This window comes from Drosophila virilis, chromosome 3, assembly GCF_030788295.1.
Source record: "Drosophila virilis strain 15010-1051.87 chromosome 3, Dvir_AGI_RSII-ME, whole genome shotgun sequence".
Classification (NCBI taxonomy): Eukaryota; Metazoa; Arthropoda; class Insecta; order Diptera; family Drosophilidae; genus Drosophila; species Drosophila virilis.
The window spans coordinates 14,040,033-14,055,150 of record NC_091545.1 but is presented as its reverse complement, the minus strand read 5'-3'; the positions used below and the strand labels follow the sequence as shown (position 1 = coordinate 14,055,150).

Sequence of the window (15,118 nt, the reverse complement as noted above, 5' to 3'; positions counted from 1 at the left end):
AGAGAGTATACAGTACCTGGTTGCGGGTTGCCTGCAAATTGTATTGAGAATTTCGCAGTATCGCCAATGGCCGCACGGCAGTCACGCATTTCATTTAGTAGCGATGGCGAGCATTTAGCAGCTATAAGCATAAAAATTGCATAATTTAACTATATATTAGCTACTACTCTCTATAGCAAAGAAAAAGTGTGCGACAAGCAACAGGAATTAGTATGTGACTTCTGTATTGTACTTACAGCGAGTAATTTTGATATAGTTCACTTGAGTAATATGTAAGTTGTTTGTCTGTTTTCTGTTGATTTAGTAATGCGTTTGAAAAAATTAAACTTGCAAACAAACAGTAAAATAATTTAACATATAAGCGTGTAGTATGTATATAGATATGTACATAAGGGCAAGCAGCGTTTTGGGAATGTCATATAGTTTCCTTGGAATTTACTTTATAAAGGATTAGTAGAAATTTGGAAAAAAAAAAGAAAAAATAAAGAAGTTTTAGAACACAACCAATTACTTGCAGATGAGGTACTGATACTGTAAGAAAATATATATACGATAACAAAATTTGATACTATTATTTCTAATGGCGTTTACTTTTTCGATAATATTGGATTTTTGGGATAGGGGAATAAGCCTTAGAGCTGTAAGGGCTAAGCCACAAAATTTGTAAGCTTCATTGGACGAAATCGACATGTTCACATAATTTTTGTTGCTGCTGTTGTTGGTTTACGAAACATTGTATAATACAAGGACAAATACAATAGAGACAGACAGTAGAAGTGACAGACTTTGTGAAATGTTGCTTGTGATTTAAGACAATAGTACGGAAAACATTTGTGTGTTGAAAACACGAAATTAAAACACATATACACATAACAGTGGTAGAAATCAGTTAATTTTTCAATTCTCGAATACATACCTTTGAGAGCGACTTGCATCTCCTCCATGTGAGTCACCCATTCTGGCTTGCGATAATCCTTAGATCCAACGATGCCTAGTATTGATGCAATATAGTAGAAGTGTTATTAGTTGCATATTATTACAATTTCATCATAAAATAGGTAAATAATTTTTGTGTTTTATGTATTTCTTATATGTTCTAATTAAAGTATTTAACCTTTCGTGTTTGAAAGTGTTGTATGTGTAGGGAATACGAGTTGGAAATGTTATCAAGGGGGATTGTATATAAATATTATAAAGGGGATAAGGATAAAAGGGAATTTGGTAATGCTGCTGCAGATCTGAAAAAGAATTTTACTGACAATTCCAAAATTGTTCCATGACATTATTAAACGTATTTTATAGACATCATAAACCATAACAGTACCTTCTACTGCGAATAGTGCAGTTGTGACTGCCACTCCCAACGGATTGTAAGCCTCAAAACTAATTGTGCCCATATCATCGGGATATACATGATTGATGACCAGCACTGAGGTGCCATCCTCGAAATTTTCGATTTGATATTCCTCGGAAGCGAATATCTGTTCGTCGTCACGTAGCCATTTGACTTTTGGTTTTGGTTTACCAATAACCTTAACTTCCAATTTCGCTTGTTCACCCTCTTTGGGTTCGATTTTTTCAGGTAGCTTTTTAATTATTTTCGGGGGTTGTTCGTCGATTGAGATAGTCTAAAACGGTGTTATCATATACGGAAAATTAGCTTCAAGTACCTAGGCAACTCTTCAACTACAATCACGCTTACTCTATCAAGTAGATCCTCCTCAGATCCTGTGAGTCCAGTGATTTCAGAATCGGGGATATATTCAAATGCTAAAAAATATTTTAGAGTGTTTAAATATAGGCAAGCCCACAGTCGAGTATATTAACAAACGCAAAATGGAAAATTATTTACAAAGAGAATTTGGGAGAAGTGATAAAGTAGATTCAGATTCGAAACTTCATAGATGCAATTTGCAAGTATCACATGCATGTTCTTCAAGATGTGAGTTAGTAACAAGAACATTTCGAAAGGATATAATGTTCAAAATAGAAATAAAAGGAGGATAGTGGCAAGAGTGTAGTTATTGGAAAACCTATTTAGAATGTAATGCATATGATATATGCTACGTGGCCTAATTTTCTATTGTTAACTATCAACTATCTATTGATACCATCCAAAAGTACCTTGAATATTAACCGTTGTCTTCGTGACGCTTTTGCCAATCTTATTTGTCGCAACGCATTTATATTGACCTTGATTTTCAGGGAAAACTTCGGTGATTTGCAGCTGACAATTTCCTTGCGCATCCTGCGATATGGTCGTTTCCTTTGTTTCGGTAATCTTTTCCTTATTGTGATACCACTCCACTCGGGGCGTGGGCTTGCCTGTCACTTGACAAGTCAACAGCAGCGTTTCACCATCCATTACCTCCACAGGCTGAATCAATTCCTCAATGAAGCGTGGCGATTCGAATTCCACAGCCTCTTCCTGTGGCAGTGCCTCTAGCATATTTACTGTTGCTGTTGATGTGACGGAACCGCCAACGTTTTCGGCCCGACAAGTAAATGGACCAGAGAACTTCTTTTGGAAGTCCTCAATTAAGAGCGTTGACTTGTTGGCCTGGGTAACAATGCGGCATTCATTGGAGCTCTTGATAGGCTCATTGTGCACAAACCATTGGAAGGATGAAAGCGGTTCTGAATCAACAACAGCCTCCAGTATTGCAACTTCATGTTCTCCAAAGAACTTCGGTTCAAGTGGTTGGATAAATCTGGGTGGCCTGATTTGCTTGTCAGGCGCTTGGTCTGAAACTACCACGGAGCCCGAAGACTTGGCCTCACCCACCTTATTCTTAGCACAAACTTCGTATTTGCCTGTACGCTTACGGGTCATATTGATGACCTTAATTGTGGTAGTAGTTTCGGTTGTTTCTATAATGGTCTCCTCGTTCTCGATTATCTCACGACCGTTGCGCAACCATTTGATCTCTGGTCTTGGCATTCCATCGTACTTGGCCTCGAAAAGCAAAGTGCCTCCGTTTGGAATTACCACCGCACTCAATGGCGTAACTGTAGGTGCTTTAAGTATTTCTTTGGGAACTTCATCAATACGACTCATGATATTGGCATTGCCAACGGCGCGTCCAAATGGATTTTGAGCCTGAATCGAATAGGTAATAGCCTCATTAGGAGGTGGATTTATAACCTCCAGGACCACATCGCCAGTCTGCTGATCATAGAACATCTGTAAAGCTTCGTTGGGTATAACTTCCTCAATACCACGGTACCATTTGACTTGAGGATTTGGCTTGCCTGTGACCTGACACGTTACTGTAACCTTAAGCCGCTCGGGTTCTTTTTCTTCTGTAAACACGATCTTAAGTGGTTTCGTAAATTGTGGCGGCACTCCTTGTTCTTTTTCTATATTCATTGTGAATAAAAAATATTTTAAAGTGTTGTGTTTTTTTTTTTTTTTGTGATTTGGAATAAGATCATGGGATTTCTTTGTTAGCTGGGTATTTTAAAAGATTAAATAGTTAAGACACCAAAAAACTTTCTTAAAAGCTTTCAAGTAACTTACACATATTTTAAATTTTGTTTCATTGATTAATATTAAACTTACCTAATATAATGTTGGTACGACTAGTCGCCACTCCGGCTTCATTCTTAGCCTCACAGGTATAAACACCCACATCGCTGGGAGTGACTTTCGCAATCTTTAACTGTGCCACCTGCTCCACCACAGTTATCTCATACTTCTCCGAAGCAAACAATAGTATGTCGTTAAAGTACCAATGAATTTCTGGGAATGGAACACCTTCAACCTTGCACTCAAGAACGGTAGGCTCTTCGGGAACGCAATGACGTGGTCGTAGCTTCTCTGTTATGCGTGGCGGCTTGATTTCCTTCTTCTTCTTCTTGACAAGCTTTCGCTCCTGGCCAATCACCTCAGATGTTGTCGTTTCCTCTAAGTTTTGAGTCAATTGCTGATCCTCAATAAGTTCCTCATCAGCCATTTTGTCAATGCCCTCTTGGATGCGTTTTTGTGTTATGAGCTCCAATTCGGGAAGTGGTTGACTGTCATCGAGCACTACACGCCGTTTCTCCTTTTTAATAATATTTGAAGTGATCTTCATTTCGAGATCTCGCCTTACATCTTCCACATCGAGTTCAATTAATTGTTCTGTTGTTATGAATTGAGGTCTTGTGTCTTCAGTCTTTTTCAGTAGGGTTATAGTCTTTTGTGAGATCTCTTGAGAAATTTCATCAGCCTTTTCGATTTCGGTTACAGCTGCCTCTAGTAGCTGTGGTTGTCCTTCAACCGAAGCTTCCTTCAATGGTTTTGTACGTTTCTTATGCGCCTTTTGTTTTGTTTCGGGTGTCTTGTCAGTAATCACAACTTCTTCCTCTGGCTGCACATCTTCAGAGACCGCAACCACCTTAACATCATCAACTGGCAGCCCTTCAACTTGATCCTCCTCAGCAATAGGCTCAGCAAATGGTTCGGCCACTTCCTCCGATACTTCATCCACCGATGGCGTAGCCTTCTTCAACTTTGGTTTCTTCTTCTTCTCTTTTTTAACTTTTTCTTTTGGTTGCTTGTCTTCGGGAATCTTTAGAGGCTCCAAATCAGACGTCTCTTCAGCGCTTTCCACCTTATCTTCAGGCTGTAACTGAGGTGGGGAAATCGCTTTCTCTGGTATCGCTTTCACTTCGGCGGGCTTGGCTGGAATTGGCTTTAGATGAACCTCTTCAGGTTGCTCTTCTGGCAGTGGTCGCCGTTTACCAGTCGGCCATTGCTTCTCCTCTAAGGGTTCCTCAACTGGCTTCTTTTTCTCACCACGCTTCCAAGGTACTTGTGGTTTTTCTTCTTCAGGCTTAGGCTCTTTCTCGATGTCAATGTGCTCAGCCTCTTCCAAGGTCGTAGGCTCTGTATCTGGTATTTCGGGTAAATCTTCATACTTCGGCTTTTTCACCTTTTTGACCTTACGCTTCTCTTCCTGCACTACTTCTTCTTCCAACTTTTCTACATGCTGCAAATCAACTTCTTCTAGTTTTACCTCATCAGGCTTGGTAGTTGTGCGTTTTGTTGGCTTAAGACGAACCTCTTCAATTGTAGCTTCCTGAGGTAATTGTTTCTTTGGTCGGGTCACTGGTTTTAAGGCCACCTCTTCAACCACCTCGACAACATCCTCTTTTTTGGGCTTCAATTTGGTAACCTTCTCTTTTTGAGCTACTTCTTCAATATCTTGTTCCACGGGCACATTTTCCACTGGCTCGGTTTCTTCTTCTTCTTCTTGCAGGGTTTCATCTTCCTGTTCTGCTGTATCTTCAATTGGTTCTTCGATTGATCCTTCAGTTTCCGGTTTTACTTTGGGTTTCTTCTTTTTAACCCGTTTCTTAGTAACGTCCACAACTTGGTCTTCAAATGTAACAATCTTCTCTGTCTCAACAAATTCTGTTTCAGTTGTTTCAGGCTGTTGCGCCTCAGAGACACTGGAGGTTTTTGCAACGGGCTTTAATGTAACTTCTTCTAATTGTTCCTTATCAGGCAGTTGCTGTTGTTTTCTTGGCACAGGCTTAAGCATAACTTTTTCTACTTGCTCGACTTCTTGTGTTTTAGGAACAGGCTTCTTTTTTGTTGGCGCTTCAATAGTAGGCTCTTCAGTTTCTTTAACTTCTTCAGGTTGTGATTCCGGAAGTTCTTCTTCTTCCTCTTGTTCTACTTCTTTCGGTTTTGGTTTCCTTGTCTTTTTAATCTTGTTCTTTTCTTCAATAATTTCTTCCTGCTCTGCAGTGATTTCCTCTTGTGGAATGTCTTCCGTAGGTTGTTGTGGCTCGGCAGTCACTTCTACAGATTTCTTTGGTTTCCTTGTCTTCTTTATTTGAGGCTTTGCTTCCACAATATCTTCCTGTTCTTCAACGTTATCTTCCAGTTCTTCAGTGATCTCTTCTTGTAGAACCTCCTGTTCAGGCTGTCCAATTTCCTCATCCGCTGGTTGCAGCGGTTTCTTGACCTTTTTGATCTTACGCTTTTCTTCAACAACTTCTTCTTGTTCTTCGATATTCTCTTCCTGTGCTTCGCTGATATCTTCTTGTGGAGCCTCCTCTTCAAGCTGCTCAATTTGTTCCAATGGTGCAATTGGTAGCTTTGGTTTCTTAACCCTCTTGATCTTACGCTTTTCTTCGACAATATCTGTTTGCTCTTCGACAATCTCTTCCTGTTCCTCAGGGGTTTCTTCTTGTGGAGCCTCCTCTTCAGATTGCTCAATTTGTTTCTGAGCGAGAGCTGGTATTTTGGGTTTCTTAACCTTCTTGATCTTACGTTTTTCTTCAACAATCTCTTCCTGTTCTTCCACATTTTCTTCCTGTTCTTCAAGGATATCTTCTTGTGGAGCCTCCTCTTCAGGTTGCTCAGCTTGCTTCGGTGCTGCTATTGGAAGCTTAGGTTTCTTAACCTTCTTGATTTTGCGCATTTCCTCGACAATTTCTTCATTCTCAATCTCGATACCTTGTTCAATTTGTGCATCGACTTCATCTGGGTGCAATTCTTCAGCTGGCTTAGGTTGTGGTACCTTCTTACCACGTTGCCATAGAACCGGTTCAGGTTTTCCATCTACCTTAATTTCATCAGGCAGAACGTCGACTGCTTCTTCAAAAGTCTCTTTAGGTAATTCAACTACGGTTTCCTTAGCTAATTCTTGTGTAGGTGGCTTCTTTTTCTTACCGCGCTCCCACATAACTGGCTGTGGCTCTGGTTCAGCAGTTGGGACGGTTTTTTCCTCCAGGGTATCAACTGCTACTTCAACGGACTTCGGAGTATCTTGAGTTTTTGGTTGTATAGGCTTCTTTTTGCCGCGCTCCCAAATCACTGGCTGAGGCTCTGGTTCTGTAATTGGTACGGGTTCTTCTACCAGAGTATCGACAGCGACTTCTTGAGTCTTGGGAATCTCTTGAGCCGTTGGCTGTTTGGGCTTTTTCTTGCCACGCTCCCACATTACTGGCTGTGGTTGGGACTCTGCAGCTTTAGCGGTCTCTTCTTCTAAAGTATCTACGGCCACCTCAAGTGTTTTGGGAACCTCTTGCACTTGTTTTTCTGGCTGTTGGGGGTTAACATCTTTACTACGCTCCCACATTACAGGCTGAGGTTGCTCCTGTTCCTGGGGTGCAATTTCTTCAACTAATTTGTCTGTAGATTCTTCGGTCGCCTTTTGAACCGGTTCTTGAACAGTTTGTTGAACTGTTCGTGTACTCTTAAGAGGCTTTAATTGGAACTCTTCAGACTTCGGGACTGCTTTTGGAGGCTGTCGTGGTGTTGGCTTAAGCGTAACCTGCTCTACTCTTTCTTCAGCCTCACGTGGTGGAATTACTCGGCGCACTGCCGTTTTCTTCGTTTCCTCAACAATTTGTTGCTGAACAACTTCTGACGTCTGCACAATTTCCTGAGAATCTGTGACCTCCTGAGATATGGGCTTCTTCTTGCCACGCTCCCACATGACTGGAACTGGTTCTGGTTGTTGAACAATCACTGTTTCATCCAGTACGTCGTGTAGCTCCTCAAAGGTCTTCTGTTGCGGTTGCATGGGTTGCTTTTTGCCACGCTCCCACATAACCGGCACTGGTTCCTGCTGTTGGACTGGAACTTGTTCAATTAATTCGTCGTGCATTTCCTCATATGTCTTTGGCTTATCCACATATTGTTCCTGAACTGGAGCTGGGGCTTGCACTTGCTCGGGCTTCTTGTTACCCCGATCCCAAAGAACGGCCTCCGGCTGAATCAGCTGCTGCTCCTGTGTATCCTGACGTTCTTGCAGGTGTAACAGAGACGAATCCTCAACCTGAATGAACTTCTGTGGCTCGCGTGGCTGACGCCAGTTGTGAGCTTCCAGTTGAGTGCGCTGGTTGATTAACTTTTGGTGTTCATACTGCTCAAGGCTCATCATTTGTGAGTCCTCGATTTGCACGTACTGCTGACGCTGGGCCTCCTCCATGATGCTTTCCTGCTGTACAAGTTTATGGCGTTCACTAGTCTGTGAAATTGTATCTTCCACAGAGGTCAGTGGCTGCAATTTGGGACGCTGATTCTGCTGTCTCCAGTTGACTGCTTGTTGTTGTCTGATCAGTCGTTGTGCCTCCAGCTTTTCACGCTCCGAGACGTGCATTATGTTAACATCTTCTGTGGTAATGAACTGTTGTTTGTAGATATTGGATTGGTCCTCATAATGCTGAACCTCATTGCGCGTCATAACTTTAGAAATTGAACCCTTTGAGCTATCGTCAATAGTCATGATAACTGTATCGTGGGTAGCATTCTGGAACTCTTCACTGATTGTCTGTTGTGCCTGCAGATGACGTAGCTCAACCTCTTCAATCTTGAACTTGTCCATCTGTTTCGTCACTCGTTGCACGCTCTTAAGCTGTTGTCGCATCTCTTTCCATGGAATGAGATCCTTATTATTCTGTTGCTGGGTAATAAGCTTTTCAATTTGATCAGTCATTTCCATAATTTCCACACTCTCCATGCTCTTAAGGCGTTGGATTTCCTTGGTGCGCTGTACTTGCTCCACCTGCGCTTGTTTTGGCAATTGCTCGTCCGTCTCGATTTGACCCTCTAGTGGACGCAGGTAGACCTCATCAAGGTCAAATTTGCTTAACTGCTGCTGCACACTCTCCACCTGCTTGAGCTTCTCTCGCATAGTTATCCAAGGCACAGCCTCTTTTTCAGTTTTGCCAGCAATAATCTGCTCTAAGGTGGCACCAAGACTCATGATGCCTTGATCCCTTTCGTTCTTGATAGACTTGAGGACAACCTTAGCGGCTTCAAGCTTAGGTGTTGGTTTCTTTTTCTCAATGGGCGTGGCCTTTAAGCTAATTGTCTCTTCGGTCCATGATTTTACCGGTTCCGGCTTAAAGCCCGGCAGGAATGGTTGCTTGTCTAGAGAACGTCCACGGTGTGGACGTGAGGACTTGCGCCAAGGCACAACATTAGTCGGCGGCTGCAAGGATTTGCTGCGTACTTTGGGCTTCTTAGTTCGCGACCGACCCTGATGCTGTACCTGCCCATTAACGCCCAGAAATTGGCCATATTCGCCTGTCTGCTGTTGTGACTGCTGTTGCTGATGCGGCGATTCAGGAGAGCTATCTTCCCTGCCAGACGATGATGACTCATCTTCGACAGAATCAATCGGACGCAATTGATAAGCCGAGATACGTCGTTCTAGAAGTTTAAATGGAAGTTTATGTGTTAGTAGAGTATATGAGGGCGGGAAACATCCTTGACACCAGAGTTCATAACAGTGTTCGACATAGTCATAGCATAAGGTTAATTAAAGGGTGTGGCAACTTGATACATACCTCTGATATATACACCATGGTGCTTATTCTGAATATTAAAAATAAATCAAAATACCTTGCATATGTATGAACATATGTATAAACAATGAACTTGAAAATATAAATTTAGTGTGCAAAATATTCAAATACCATGACAGAGCATATGAAATATTTCTGTTTATATGTAGAATTATAAAGCTGCCTAATATTAAAAGCCACAGCCACAAGGGGCACGACAGCCACAAATCATATTGCTTTATACACTCGCTCATGATAGCCCATCTATGTTCAATAATTTGGTAATTAAAAAATTTGACTCTCCTATCAGCTCAATATATGACATTGATAAAGCAAAAGATATATATTTTAGAATGCGAACATGTTTCGTGATTCATTAATTGTCTGTGACGAATCTCACCTGTGATTCTTGCATTAACCCAAAGCTATTTTTTGGCACATATTCAATGCGACAGTCATTAATATTTATCATCAGCTAAGTACAGCGGCTTCATCATCATGACGAAGTATTGCCCAAAATAATGATCGGGCTGGGCGAATACAATTAAGATTGAGAGCAAACAATTCAAATGCCTGTTTACAATACACGCCTAAAATAGATTTATGATTAGTGGCGGCTACGTCACCAGGTGGGGTAAACAGTTTCAACAAGATTCTTTGGCGGTTCTCTGTATCTGTGGGTATTTTTGGGGTGAGCATCACAGCGCAACGCAGCCAGCGCAGCGCAGCGCATTCGAGCGATCTCATTCGGATGTAGACAACAATCGAGCACAGAAGGTAGTCGAATTGCCACACGGGGCAAATGTGTGTATAACTTAAATTGTGCAGTCCTCAAGTGTTGTAAACCGTTAACATAAAACATTAAAGTACTAATTATAATACTGTTGATCTATATATACATATACATTACCTATAAACGGTAGGAGCAAGCAGCAGCAAGGATGCGCAAGCATAAGGCATATTGAAAGTTATCAAAAACGATTATCAATTGATGATGCATTTGCGTTGTTTTATTGAAAGACGCGATATTGGTTTTAAGCATTAAATACATGAGAAATACAATTAAACAACAAAAGTGTGGCATGAAGAACAAAAGAATTATTGAATTGATCGATCGAATCGGATCGGATCTTGATTATCAATCGATCGAGCCACACTTAAAACACGAAACGTAAACATAAACATTTATTAATTAACTGACAGAGGAATCCGAGTATCTCAATGTATTTGTAGATCAAACTTAAAACAAAAGTCGCATGAGTTTTTATGATTAATTTTTTAGTAAAGCATTTTTACCACAAAGCTTACAAGAAATATATTGGCGGCTTAAGCGGCAAATACTTTCATCGGATATGTTGATATGTTATGGATTTTTTTCTCGAAAATTGAATCGATTTGTGTGTTTGGAAATGCGATATAGTTTGAGAGTGGTAACAAACAGTGGAAGAAATGAGAACGAAACAAATTAGTAGTAAAAAGCGGCAATAAAAAATGAATAATAAAATCTCATGCAACATCACTACAAAATAAATAATTGTAAATTAAATAAACAATTAAAATTGATTATAATCAAACGTCAAATAATATAATAATACGTTTCGAGGCTTGTCCGAACAATCATATATGTGTATATATATATATATATATCTGTCTCTGTCTAGGTCAAGTACATGGTCGAGTACGTAATAAAAATTTGATCGTAATACTTGAAAGTATCGTTCCAATATCTAACGTTCAATACTAATATGCATTTCTTTCATTCTACAGGGATTGCTGCTAAATTGTCGGTTGGATACAAAATAGGCGCTAGCTGGGGGCTACCTTCTAAAAATATAAACAAATGTGTGAATCAGAGGCAGAGGACCGATTTGATGAGTGAACTACCGTAACTGATTAATTTAATTAAAACCATTTCTGCACCATAAACAGAGTCATTAATTTATGTTCTTGTCTAATGACTAACATCTACCCAAATGAATAACCATGTGCATTTGCATATGTCTGTGTGTGAGTGTGCTTATAGATCTCTGGCAAATCGGCTACTCATATCTTGTCTATGCAGAAAACAAACAACTTGTAGGTAATTAATTATTTTATTTTCGCCTGAACTAAATGTCAGTTTATTTTCATCAGCGGCCGAACATTGAAAGCCAATATTATTTTTTATTTTATTTTTCTAATTTTTAAATGAAAGAGAATTGAAATAAATTTCATGATTTACTAGAAAAATACATAAAATGTTTTTCATTGTAGCCACAAAAGAAATATCCAGACAGCGCTTCGGTCTAAAAATATCAAACGGTTTGTTCATTTTTTTGTTCTCCTTCTTTTTTTCTAGCTAATCTATTGGAAATTAGTTTTCAAAGCAAAAACATTTTCCAAAAAAGAAATTGAAAATAGAATAGACAGCAACCATACATATATAGTATAGTAGCATAGCATATAGATAATCTGCTTGTTGGCAGCTGAAATTCAATGTCTGCAATGCCTTTCAATATTTTCGCTTTTTGCTCATTAACGTATCCCCCTTTGGTTGTGCTAGTTTTGCGCACGTTCATTTCAAGATATTCATATAAGTATTTGGTAGCTATGGTATGGACATGGATACAGCAGAGCTGAAGCTACAGGGAACCGTGTGCGCTAGATGTGTCATCCACAATATTTTATGCTAATATTCAAATGAAAAATAAAACTTTCAAGCTCGAGCGGAGGCGGGACAAATGTGCGTTTTGCACACGGCCCCAAAACTATTCCGACACATGTTTCTATATGTTTTCTTATACACATAGCTATTATATGTAGGCTAGATACAGAAGGAACTCAACATATTTATAAAGTGCCTGAGCTGTATATACACACACTTAAGTTTGTGCATGTGTTAGGTGTTCGGACCAAAATGAAAGTACATAAGCTGCCTTATTTATAATTCTCACTCAAGGGGCAAGTGTTGAGTCTTTTTTCTTTTACTTTGAACAAGATTTTCACTCAAATTTCAAGATTTTTGAATTTTATATACAACCGACAAGCTATTCCCTCTTGATTGGCTATGCCAAAATGAAAATGTTCTATAAATATTTATATTGCAAAATACTTGTAATTATTATTATTTTTTTATTAATATTAATTTCTTTTTAAATAAACTTGCTTTTTTTTTGTTTTTGTTACCTTTTTCGTGTTAAACATCGTAAATTGTTGCTTGGCTTCACATTTTGAAGTTGGTTAGTAATTAAAAGAACTCGTTCGTTGTTTTAAATGAAATCATATTGTAGTAAAAATATAAAATGAAACTGTCGTAACGTTCGCTTTAAAATATTCTTCGCTCAAACTTTTTCGACTAGTTTTTGAAAGTATTTAGTTAGTTGGGCTGTAAAAGTCGTCAGTATAGGGATCCGTTGTGTAAAAAAAGATATGCATATATAAATATATGAATAATTCCTTTCGTTTTTGGTCGTTATGTTTTTTGAGCATTCTTTGGAGTTTTCGAACACTGTTCGCTTACGTTTGTTTTCTTGCTGTTTACGAACTCTGGTTTTGGTTTTGCTAAGTTTTTAGTTTAATCCTTACTTTTAACAGTCAGTTTGGCTGATGACTCGACCTGTCCAGTTGACGAAGTCACACGTACAGTAAAGATGCCCGAATCTTCCTCGTAGGTGGTGGCAATTAATAGAACGGCACTGTTACCGTCAAAGATCATCTAAAATGATATCAAAGTTGGTTTAATCGAATAATTTTGGCTATTGCGAAGACGTATTTCTGTAATAAAGCGAAGATTTTTTTACTCAACCTACCTGGAAATCGGGTGTTTCAGGTATCAGCTGTCCCTCTCGGAACCACTGCACACTGGTAGCTTTCACTTTGCCCGTGACAGTGGTTTTGAACTGTGCTGGCATACCTTCACTGACGGAGACATCCTTAAGAGCGGTTATGGTTGGTGGTGCATCCAGATTCTCAATGGGGCGCACCTTGAGCTGCGCACTGGTCTGAATACTGCCCAGCTTGTTTTCAGCAACGCACTTGTAGGTGCCCTCATCTTCGGGGAATGCCTCCGATATGATTAGCTGATAGTATTCGCCTTGGCGCGTCATTTGGAAGTAGCGGGATGGCTTCACGAAGTTCTCGCCACGCATCCAACGAGCTGTGGGTGTGGGCTTGCCATCCACGCGGCAGCGGAAGATCACCTTGCTGCCCTCCTCCACGGACTGGCTCTTCAGCTGCTCCACAATGTGCGGTGGCCTCTCGCTACCAGGCGTTGTTGGCTTCTCCGGCTTTGCGGGAGACTGGACAATGCAATCACCATCACAACGTGCCTCGCCAGCGGCGTTAACAGCCACGCACTCATAGCGGCCAGAATCCTCGGCGAAGGGTTCAATGATCAGCAATGTATGAATGTTGTCCTCTTCCAGCATCTTGAATTTAATGCTTGGCTGAACCTTCATGCCGTTCTTCAACCAGTAAACATCCATGGGGCGCGTGCCGGTCACCTTAGCATCAAAGCGTGCCAGTTGGCCAGTGGCTACGGTGGTGCTTTGAATGGTATTTACAAAGCTGGGCGGCTGTATGCCGCCTTTGCCGGCGCGTCTACGCTCCTCCACTACCAAGTTGGCGCTGCATTTGGCAGTTCCGCCACGATTCTCGGCCACACACGAAAAGACAGCCGAGTCCTCAATGAAAACTTGGCGTATGATTAATATGGATTTACCGCTGAACGTGTGAATCTGAAGATCGGGTGAATTCTGGATGGGGAAGCTCTCGCGATACCATTTCACAGTGGGCATTGGTTCGCCCTCAAACTCAACCTCGAATTTGGCCTGCTCATTTTCAAAGACGCGGCATGGCTGAATCTTTTTGGTAAAGACGGGTGCCTTTGCGGGCTTGACGGGACCCTTTACAACGCGCTCCTGAATTGTGCCCTTGTGCTCCATTTCTGTGGTCTCGGTAGCCGTGATCTTGCGAGTAATCTCCAAATCGCCTTGAATCTCCTTCTGAACTTGCTGCTGCTTGTTCATGTGCACCTCCCGTCCATGCACCGAGGATTCAGAAGGTTGGGCTACCCCCTTTGGTGGTGCCGCCTTGATTTGAGTGGTGCTGGTCTGCTCCTGACTGTGGAGATTGAATTTGGGGTGTTGTAATAAGTTACTAGAATACGTGCATGTGTGCTTACAGATTCTCCTCGTAGGACTGGGCCATGCCCTTGGCAGCAGAGCTGCTGACAACCTTCTCACCAGGTATGGCATATTGATGATTATCTCTACGTAATGTGGTCTCTTTGAGCAGCTGCTCGGTTTCCAGCTCCTGCAACTTGTTGTAGTACTCCTCGCTCTTTTTGGCCTTGACGCTCTGTTGCCACTCGGGTGTTTGTGGCTTATACTGTTTGGGCTTCAAGTGTTCAACGCCCTTCAGAGTGTGCGCACTCTGCTCAGACAAATATTGCTTACGTTCATCGAATACCTTTTCTAACTCGTTCTCCTGACGCTCCTTCTGATAGCCTGCTAGCTCATAATCGTACCAGGCTACATGTAAAAACAAATTTACTAGATTAAACACTTTCCAGAGGCTATAGCTAGGCACATAGAGACCATTACGAAGAAAAAATAACTATTTGCATGCCATTATGATCATATTGGTTAGATAAAACTGCATTCCTATAGCTTTAGTTTTAGTAGATGAATTAAAATAAGTAGAAAGACATGACAAATATTTTTGATGATATTCACAGAGGTTTACTAACTCCTTTAGGTTTTTGATTCAATTGCTTATGAAGACAGACAGAAGTTGAATATGATCAGCCACAGTTTAGAACAGACAGTCTTTTAAACACGCACACTAA

The 15,118-nt window shown here is 40.8% G+C and overlaps 1 protein-coding gene across 25 annotated transcripts in view; it reads right to left on the bottom strand.

Moving 5' to 3' along the window:
- The window catches only part of sls (sallimus), a 143,834-nt gene that overhangs the window by 53,348 nt on the left and 75,368 nt on the right, over positions 1 to 15,118 (bottom strand). For 18 of the 25 annotated variants that reach the window (XM_070208463.1, XM_070208468.1, XM_070208462.1 and 15 more), the window contains 8 exons: positions 14,453 to 14,801; positions 13,080 to 14,391; positions 12,856 to 12,985; positions 3,563 to 9,157; positions 2,125 to 3,360; positions 1,703 to 1,770; positions 1,325 to 1,628; positions 917 to 991 (listed from right to left, as the gene is read on the bottom strand). In XM_070208463.1, the coding sequence (XP_070064564.1) occupies positions 917 to 991; positions 1,325 to 1,628; positions 1,703 to 1,770; positions 2,125 to 3,360; positions 3,563 to 9,157; positions 12,856 to 12,985; positions 13,080 to 14,391; positions 14,453 to 14,801 (9,069 nt within the window). Of the gene's footprint in view, positions 1 to 16; positions 122 to 916; positions 992 to 1,324; positions 1,629 to 1,702; positions 1,771 to 2,124; positions 3,361 to 3,562; positions 9,158 to 12,365; positions 12,986 to 13,079; positions 14,392 to 14,452; positions 14,802 to 15,118 lie in introns of those variants that run through there. The other 7 variants (XM_070208479.1, XM_070208482.1, XM_070208483.1 and 4 more) reach the window with 6 other exon arrangements.